This window comes from Macrobrachium nipponense, chromosome 27, assembly GCF_015104395.2.
Source record: "Macrobrachium nipponense isolate FS-2020 chromosome 27, ASM1510439v2, whole genome shotgun sequence".
Classification (NCBI taxonomy): Eukaryota; Metazoa; Arthropoda; class Malacostraca; order Decapoda; family Palaemonidae; genus Macrobrachium; species Macrobrachium nipponense.
The window spans coordinates 38,350,068-38,360,446 of record NC_087216.1 but is presented as its reverse complement, the minus strand read 5'-3'; the positions used below and the strand labels follow the sequence as shown (position 1 = coordinate 38,360,446).

General features: G+C 41.5%; 1 protein-coding gene across 1 annotated transcript; it reads left to right on the top strand.

Annotated features, from left to right (window-relative positions):
• The first annotated feature begins 263 nt into the window (after positions 1 to 263).
• Positions 264 to 2,723, top strand: LOC135200587 (uncharacterized). The gene is made up of 2 exons (XM_064229213.1): positions 264 to 2,202; positions 2,523 to 2,723. The coding sequence occupies exon 1, from the start codon at positions 342 to 344 to the stop codon at positions 888 to 890; it is 549 nt and encodes a 182-aa protein (XP_064085283.1). The 5' UTR covers positions 264 to 341; the 3' UTR covers positions 891 to 2,202; positions 2,523 to 2,723.
• The last annotated feature ends 7,656 nt before the right edge of the window (positions 2,724 to 10,379 follow it).

The following is a 10,379-nucleotide window of genomic DNA, read 5'->3' as shown; positions in this document are numbered from 1 at the left end:
AGTACTGTGATAACTTTCAAAAATGTGTGGGTATAATGTATAACGTTAAAAAAATGTGTGGGTATTATATACCCCGAAATTGTGAATGTAAATATACTGGGGTAAGGTATACCCAAAACAGTGTTACAGTACAAATATACCTTAAGAACGTGAGAGTATATAAACTTACAGTGACTGAGTAGGCCCCACGCTTGTGGTAAGCGATGTTATATGATTTTCTGCTTTCTAATGTACGTATATATCTTTTTCTTTACAGGCCTTGAAATTTTGCTTTATGGTGCAATAAATTAGCCAATAAAAAATCTGGGAAGATTTATACTGATAAAGAATTGCAGGACATAATGAATATGTCCGGTTTATCAGATGTAACTTCATTACCGACAAGAGAAAGTGAAAATGAAGAGTATAATGTGGGAAGTGATTGGACTGATGACTCGGATATTGACAAAAATTATGAGCAACCCACATCATCTGATGAGGATAGTGAGGAGTTTGATGAAATGAAGTTTCAGATGAGGGCAAGCAAGCTGTTCGGCCTGCTGCAAAAGCTGTGTCTCCTGCTGTCCATGTTGTGCCTCCTTAAGACCCTGCTAGGTCTACTGTTCCCCCTGATGATCCTTGATGATCCTGCTGTGCCTGCTTCTGACCCTGTTGTGGCTACTGTTATCCCTGCTGTGCCTCCCTCTCCGCCTGCTGCTGCTGATGACGATGATGATGATGTTCCAAGAATCATCGACTTTCAAACCAGCATGGTTATATCCAAATCTGGCTTTGCGTGTAACTGTTGTCCATGGACATCCATGGCAGTAAGGGTAGCAGCACGTAACAATGCGCCTGCCTATGCCTCAGGACCTGTACCAGAGGCAAGGAGTGCAGACACCCCAGAATAACTGATGAACTTGCTGCTTGGGGATGAAATTATAAATGCAATAGTGAAGTGGACCAACCAGATCATTCCAAGAGAAGCAAGCCAAGTACGACTATCACAAGGCAAGGATGTCCCTGATAGAACCAGACTAGCTGTGAGCACTTTTGGGGGGTACTAAACTTCAGTGGGTGCCAGAGGGACAACCACCTAGCCACAAGGGAAATGTTTAGCCCGTAGACTGGCTCAGCATTCAACTGTGCAGCCATGTCAGAGGAAAGCTTCTCCTCCCTGGTCAACTGTCTGAGGTTTGATGACAGAGTAACACGGGAGGACAGGCATGAGACTGACAAGTTTGCACTGCCCATTCCATATGTATATTCCCAGCAAACCAGCCAAATATGGAATAACACTGGTTCTTATACATGACAATAGCAGCAAGTACATGCTGGGTGGAATTCCCTAGCTGGGGAAACTGGGCACCAGACCCCAGGATGGCATAACCCTTGGCCATCAGTTTGCCAAAGATCTTACCATGCTTTACCACCACACCAATAGAATCGTCACCAAAGACAACGGGTTTACGTCAGTGCCCTTAGCAACCGATCTCCTGATCATCTGCTGCATGACCCACGTTGGTACTGTGAGGGTTAACAAGAAGGAGATACCTTTGGAAATGAAGGACACAAGAAATCGGAGGCCAGGTGCAAGTGCTTTCTTATACACCAACAACATGACTTTACTCTCATACTGCAAAGACGAATCAAGGACCAAGAAGAAATTGGTGCATCTCATTTCCACAATGCACACTCATCCAACTATCATGCCGAATGGGAAGCCTGAGATATAATATGCTTTTATAATGAGACCAAGGGTGGGGTCGACACATTCGACCTGATGTGTTCCTTCAATGGAGTTGGTCAAAAGGCAAAAAGATGGCCCATGTGTCTTCTATGGGTTGATAAGTTGCTGTGTTATCAACTTGTGGATAATATAGTGAAAACCAGCAAATGACGGGTGGTTCTACAATGCCCCGGTGCATATAGTATATGCAGCAGTTGGCAATGGCCCTTATCAAACCATGAGCAGAAAAGAGGTTGGTCAACAGTCCAAAGATGTCTATGTGACCTCAAGAAGGTTAATTAATGTGCTGTCTGCGACATCCCTCTACCTGCCAGGCTGCATAGTGATGACTGACAGCAGAACTCGCTGCCCACTGTGTCCCAAGAACGAGGACAGGAAGACCCGACACAGGTGCACTGGCTGTGGGAACCCAGTGTCCCTTTGCCACATCTACCCATTCTGCGTGGATTGTCAGCAGTAACCAATACACAAAGGTAAGAACATCGAAATCGACACTTTCTGCTCATGTACAATGGTAGAAAACAGTAAAACAAATATTTACAGCATATACATCTTTTTTTGACTTAGAAAAATTTGTTGTTCATTTACAGTGGTAAACAAATGTTAAACAATATTCTTATTGAAAAAAACGTCGCCTGTGTGCACTCATAACATATCTTACAATTTTGAGACATATAGTGTTCATAGACAACGTTACAGGAATAAAAAAAATAAAAATAAAAAGTTTACTTGCAAAATCACTATTTTTTCACTTACAAAAAAAATACCTGTTTTTTTATGCTCTCCCGTACAGTGTGTGTTGCTACCAGGAGGCTGTCATTCCCATAGCAGAGGCTCCTACGACCTGGATGTGTGTGGGTCATCGCTCAAGAATTCACCTGTAGTTTTAGATTTTTTATAATTTTTTTGGTTATGTAGTGTAGTAAATTTTGCTATTTTTAGTACTCTTTTTGAGTTACCCCTTACATAATCACTTTGCCACAGTATTAAATTGAATCTCAGTGGAAATAAAAGTATAAATGTTGTATTTTCTTGTACTTTTTTCAGATTTATCAAATTTTGAGTACAACGTTCTTTTTATTTTTCAAAATGGGGTTCAATATACCCCACGACCGTGTTGATAGCACTATTCCTCAAGGTTGAGTTCAAGGGTTAATCAAATATCCTCTGCCATTCATTAATGCTTAGATACGTGGATTTACCCTTACACATCGGCATTCAACACAAAACTCCCAGAAAGGCTCAATATAGAGCATAGTGTGAATTCAGCAACAACCCTTGGCAAAGAATAAAGGCCAAGAACTTTTCAGTAGTAGGGCAGGGTGCGGGTTCACATGAGCTATCACAGTGACATATGCTCTTGGTACTCTTTGGACTATGTAAAAGTCAGTACTAATTACTTAAACAGAATATGAAAAAATTATTACGACTGAAATTAAGAATTTCTCTTCATTATTTAAAATCGTCGTTTCTTGTGCCCTAATATTTTTTCTGTTTAGTTTCTTGCCTGTTATTTTTATCTATCTTTCCTGGCTATGCCATCAGTCACAGGTGAAACTGTAATGAACACCAAGCCTACAAATTATTCCACGAAGGGTTAGTAAAGAATCACTAATTTTATCTTGGAACTTCAGACACGGATGCATCAAGAGGCCCTCTACGAATCCATCTTAGAATGGTTGATGAATTTTTAAACCAAAAGATTAGTCATGCATGAAATTCACATCAGTAATCAAAGACGGTAACCTTCCTATGATCAACTGCATACGTAAAAACGAGAATAAACCGAAATGCATCAGGATTTATATCCAGATCAGTATCTCTGATATCGTGACGATGTCTTCTGAATTCTACGGTATTTGATGGAAATAAGTGATAATTCTGAAATAGACAGCATCTCAAACTAGTAAAAGAAACACCCTCAGCCTTGTCGATTGTTATTTAGCCCAAGTTCAGCCTGGCTCAAGGTGTATATGCAATGCCTGCAATGATTTGGAGCCCTTGTATACACTAGCAAACTTAACACAGCCACCTTGACAGACGCGCATCTAAACCAGAGGATTAATAATAGGGGGCTGCCCCCCCTCCCCCGCCTTCTCTCTTTCTAGCTTGGTGAATTCGATCACAGTATGTGTGTCTCACAGCAGCAGTTTAAATAATGTACCGTCAACTTAAGTACATCTGACGAGCAACCTCTGTAGTAAAGAGTTAACCTCATCCAATGAAAAGGTTTCCTCCCCAAAAAAACTATCCGATGATCATGCAAAAACTTAACTGCTCGTAGAGTCATTAAGCATTTTGGGATTAGTTGTCTATGGTGTATGATTTAAAAGATCTCTATTTTCAATTCGGGACACTACCAAACCCAGATGGATTAGTCCTTCGTTCCAGAGTGACTTAATTTAAAAGTGTAATCAAAATCTGTCTGAAATCTTTTGTTTTTCATTTATTTTTGCAATTATGTTATGAAATACAAAAAAAGAAAACTATTTTCTTATTTTGGTAATAAATATGATGTGTGTTTAGCAAATGAATATTTACAAAATTCCTTTGAGAAAGGAATTGGGCACCTTATGAAATTAGCACTGATACATTCATGGGAACACTTTATATCAGGGTGACAGACAATGGTAAAAAATTAGTATGATTTTAAAATAACTTGTACCCCAACGAAACTAGATATGTCAATTCACAGTTTTCTATTTATTTCGCGACAATATGGTCTCCCTTTGCAGTTTAAAGACCTTACCTTTGAAGATTTAGTGAAAAAATACAAATGGAAAAAGGGAATCAATTACAAATAAATTAAGAAACAGGACATGCTGGTGTGGTATGATCTACGAATCATGCAAGAGGCCAGTAACCACAGGAAGACAGTAGGAAATGTGGTAAATGCTATGTACGTATGTATATATAATTATAATTTCATAAATCTAGCCTCTTCTTGCTTAGAAAATGCTTAAATGTATCAGACCTAATCAAAAGGGAGGTCTTATGAGGTCTAGTTTATGAACAGAAATTTAAGGCTTAGGGCTGAGATTAGATTTCAAGGGAAAATGTAAGGAAAACTCTAAGGATAAAATTTAAAGTGGTTATATTTACAAGTTAATTACTCAACGTGCTAGGACTCTTGAGGTAAAACACATCACTAAAAGACCCGAAGCTTGTAGCACTGAAATCATGTGGCCAGATTGCTGAAACGTGCTGAGGAATTGGAGCGCGAATAAGGGGTGCCCCGAGCGCTTAAAGGAAATAAAAGTCCACCTCTCACAGCTGGGATGAAGGCAATAGGAAATCTGAAACAAGGTATTGCTCTATCAACACGTGCAACACACAAATGACTGATCAAATGTGGTGATGCCGCCAACTCTTCTTACTTGCTTAACATAAATTGTATATTCTCAGAATTCCCTCATAGGGCAAGAAATGACTGAATTACTTCGCAGGAAGTTATTGTACTGAATGGGAGGTTTGAAACACAGACGACGACTTAGCTACTGCTAATACTGGGAGGTCATTCAAGCAATGGGCTCTAGTAAATCGCCTTCAAGGGAACCACAGCGCTTAAATTGGATTAATTTCATAAAACAAGGGAGCAAGGCTGTGGGGGAATAACAATGGGTAGCTATGAATGTTCGCACATGCACTGAGATGGGAAAAAATTCAGTAATAGACCACAAAATTAACTGCCAAATACACCCATACTTTAACGTCTTTTGGTCGCTGGTTTCTGCTTCTTAAAGGGCGCCAACGATGGAAAGGAACTTCACTCCAATGCCGTCAGGTATGGTCCAGAATGCTGCCATGTGGGACACAAAGGCAGGGGGACAAGGGGGCAGTTCAGCAGATGGAGAACTGCCGCTTTCACTGGGAGTTGGGGCGCGTCTGAGGAGTGTCTGAGACCAAGTTTCTCTCGGTGACCTATTTCATTAGCATTGTATGCTCTCTGGCAGCTTCTTGATTAATTCTCGGCTCTTGGTATCTGACGCCAGCAGTTTCTAAAGACAGACAAGCAGCAGGACAAGTGAAGCGAGAGAAGCTCAGAGAGAGAGAGAGAGAGAGAGAGAGAGAGAGAGAGAGAGAGAGAGAGAGAGAGAGAGAGAGAGATGTCTTGTGACTGTTTATTTACAAGATTTACTTTAACTGAGTAGCAAAATGGGGAATATATATAATAATAATCATATACACTAGCTGAATAACCAGGCATTGCTTAGGATAACTTAAAAGATAACCAATAAACTCTTTCTCCTCCCTAACACCCCCTCTACTCTCTCACTATCCCCTTTCCTGTTAAGATAGTTGCTCCATTTACATTGCCCAGCATTTTTGACATTTTGTATGTCACCCTCTCACCCCACCACCTCTTCCCAAACTGGGATGAACTTGGACTTACAGGGCATCAGGAGTGTCACTATCCATCTCAGTGACCTAGAAAACTATGGATTAGACACTAATTTGTTCGTTGATTCCGAATTATTTTTACACTGTCAGCCTGTACAACCCCCCCAACCCCCCCGCCCCCCCCCCCCCCCCGCCCCCCCCCCCCCCCCCCCCCCCCCCCCCCCCCCCCCCCCCCCCCGCTTTTGGTGCCCTTAGGTGCTTGTGACATCTTACCCAACGCCTCCAACACTCTTTTCTAGATAGTAATTCAAAAGTATGCAAAGTTTGCTTGAAATTACTCAATGCATTTCAGTTATGCTGAAACATAAACACAATCTCATACATGTATCCATCATTCGATCCTTTATATATATATATATATATATATATATATATATATATATATATATATATATATATATATATTATTATTCAGACCTGCTCGTTCACTCCTAAAAGAATGTAGTTAACACTGAAAAATTTGTCCTTGAATGGAGGACGAGAGATCAGAACAAGAAGGAAAAAAAACTTATTAGGGCATAAGGCCGATATTACTAAGAAAGGAGGAATTTACTTAAAAGCTGGACTTTAGTTTTAAATGCACTGTATTTACATTAATTTACAGAGGTCCAGGAGACTAATAAGGGGGTCGTTGGTCGATTCACCAGAACCACGTGGCTGGCGCAACCAGGTACGGCGTTCAGAAATTTGCACAAACAGATTGAGAATGCAAGTCTTGCTCCAAGGGTTTCCAACTTCTACCACAATCAGGCACAGCGTTTGCAAATAGATAGGACACTGGCATAAGGCGGGGGAAAGGGGGGGGCACACGAGGGAGAACATTACACACTACTTTCTTCCGATCAAAAGTTTACAGGCCACTCATGGGGAAATGAAATGATTGGGAATTTACACAAAGAAAACTATTTCGCTGCTTGAATTTACTAGGGGGATGTTCACTAGTATATCAAGGAGAGTAAACACAGAATTGAACCCAGTTGGGGGGAATGAGAAACTAAACAAAGGAGGAACCGTCGCCTTGGAAAAATGGAAACGAAATACAGACAAGATAAAACAATTCCCTGGCTGAACTGGAATTACTCTCACAGTACCTGGCAGTCCTGGGCTGGATGTAGTCTTCTCCTGGTATATAGGTTGCTACTGCCATGGTACATATCTTGGAACTGTGAGGTCATGTGAATCTCAACCGGGCAGTAGGTAAGAACATTTTGATGTGGTTGAGGCTCTCTATCGTGATGAACTGATGCCTATCAACTTGAGCTCCGTAAGGAATTTTATCCTCTCGGATGATGGATACTTGCGCAGCAGTCGTCGAAAGCTCGGACCTGGTGGGCAGGATAGCGACCTCTGGGAGGCGCGACAAATATGGGGCCCTGAGCAGGAGGGCCTAGAGCTGACGGATTTGTCATGGCTATAGCAATGGCAGAAAAAGGAGCTTTCTTGGGGCATCCTGCCCAGGCAGCAGTGTGCCCATGCACTTTGCATGTGTCACAGAAACTCTTGCTAAAATCAGGCCTGGGCTTATTGTTTCTGTTCCAATGGCCGTTGGTTTTGTTATTAGAATGATTGGGTAGTCCATTCGGAGGAGTGGCAGCAGCTTACTGAGGAGGATCCACCTTTGAGAGGGAGTCTCTGTGGTGTGACCAGGTTTATTGCAACGCCAGCACACAGGTTTCCGAGGAAGGTTATTGTGGCGCTGGGTAGGCTGAGAAGTGGCAGCAGGAGTGAGAGGGAGAGCAGGGCGTATTTTCCTATGTAAAGAACTCTGCAGCAGATGGTGGGTGTCATAGGCATCTGCCCATTTACAGCACTCCAAAATAGTCTTAGGGGCCTTGTCCACCAAGTGGGTGGCAAGATTAGGGGAAGCGTAGGACAGGTAGTCATCTAATTGAAAGAGTTCTAAGACCTCCTTAACAGATGTTGCGTTGGAGGCCTTCGTCCACCTATGGAGTGCAGGTGTCCTCTTGGCTGCCCACTCTGTCCATGTTTGGTTAGCCTTCTTAGGCATAGTCCTCCATTTCTGCCTCCACTGGTCTGGGGTCAATTTGTAAGCCCCAAGGATTGCCTCTCCGACGAGGGCAAGGTCTTGTCGTTCATTCAGGGGAAAGACCTCGAATGCAGTCTGCCCTTTGCCATTGAGGTGCTTGCCAAGGAGGAGGGCCACTTCCTGAGGGGTTGGATTGAAGTTCCCGAACACCTTCTCGACATGATTGAGCCAGGTGTCGGGTTCATTATCGTCCCAAGTCCTAACGAGGCCGCCTATGCTGTGGACGTGAGAATTTAAAACTCCGGAGAATTACCTGCACACTGGTCATCTAGACAGAAGGAATGAATCATGTGTTACAAGGTCGCTATGGGGAAGCTAAGCTAAGGGTAACATGTGTGCCCTTGTTTGAAACACAAAAGTATTTGCCCTTATTATTACTCTCTACACAGAAAATAAAGAAAAAGAAAAACTTTTACCTTTGATTTTGCTTATCCTAACATTAAGAATTTTTACGCTAACACTTTTTTTCTTTTCTTACTTATTGACTTATCTATTCCTTTGTTAATGAACAGGGCAATGGATAGGTTTGAGACACTTGGTTGGGGGATTTAACTACTATCCTGTTTAGACCTGCAAGCAGCTGAGAGAGAGAGAGAGAGAGAGAGAGAGAGAGAGAGAGAGAGAGAGAGATTCACATAAAAAACACGAAATATCTTTACAACGCGAGATTCGCGATCAACTTGCAATTAACGAAACATGGCACTTATTTTCGTTTTGAATCTTACTCCTTAACCTCTATTCTTTATGCTATGACACATAACATTAAAATTTCTCTCTCGAGCTGTAGTCTATTGGCCTACACGTGGTCTATTTCCTATCACTCTAAAGGCAGTCAGATTTTATATACCCCTAACTAGAATACCTACTTCTACTCGAATAACTAGAAAATAAAAAACAAAATTTACCTCATTCCTGTTGTGGATAATTTGGAAACCTTGCTTTCGCTTGCTCATAAAATATTAAAGGGATTCAGGTTCGTTTCTTTCGTGATACCAGTTTAATGATCGCTACTACACAAGACTGGTGTTGGAACTGATCATCTCACAATATCTAAGACAAGGTCACCATTATTCTGACCTGCTCGTTCACTCCTGAAAGAATGTAGTTAACACTGAAAAATTTGGCCTTGAATGGAGGACGAGAGATCAGAACAAGAAGAAAAAATACTTACTAGGGCATAACGCCGATATTACTGAGGAAGGAGGAATTTACTTAAAAGCTGGACTTTAGTTTTAAATGCACTGTATTTACATTAATTAACAGAGGTCCAGGAGACCACGTGGCTGGCGGAACCAGGCACTGTGTTCAGAAATTTGCGCAAACGGATTGAGAATGCAAGCCTTGCTCCAAAGCTTTCCAACTTCAACCACAATCAGGCATGGTGTTTGTCTGCAAATAGATAGGACACTGGCATAAGCCAGGGGGCACACGAGGGTGAACATCACACAATACTTTCTTTCAATCAAAAGTTTACAGGCCACTCATGGGGAAATGAAATGACTGGGAATTTACACAAAGAAAACTATTTCGTTGCTTGAATTTACTAGTATCCCAAGGGGAGTAATCACAGAATTGAACCCAGATGGGGGGAATGAGAAACTAAACAAAGGAGGAGCCATCGCCTTGGAAAAATGGAAATGAAATACAGACAAAGGTAAAAAACTTCCCTGGCTGAACTGGAATTACTCTCACAGTACCTGGCAGTCCTGGGCTGGATGTAGTCTTCTCCTTGATGTTTCTATGCACTATGGACTTTTAAAAAATACTTGGGACTTCCCAGAGGAGAACAGGGGGAAGCAGAAAAGGGGAGGGATGGCGTCTGCAGGGCGAGATTGCGGGAGTATCTGACCTCTCTTAGGTCTACCGTGCTTCGGAGAATGAGCCGCGGGCTTCTGATCCTTTTAAATCCTCATTTCTGTGGGGGGTAATTCTGACAGCCAATGGGAGAAGAGATAGCTTTTTCGAGAGAATGGATGCTTACAGTTCAAAGGGGCAACTTGCATACAGACAAAGATGCATGAAATTATATATATATATATATATATATATATATTATACTATATATAATATATATATATATAGTATCTATATTCTTATTATTACATTTATAAAGCTATTTTCTATATAAAACATTTAAACTGAAACTATAGTATATATGCATACATACATGTACACACACACACACACACACACATATATATA

What these genes read in the sequence shown, in the direction of transcription:
- LOC135200587 (XM_064229213.1), top strand. Translation starts at nt 342, where the DNA reads ATGAATATGTCCGGTTTATCAGATGTAACTTCATTACCGACAAGAGAA.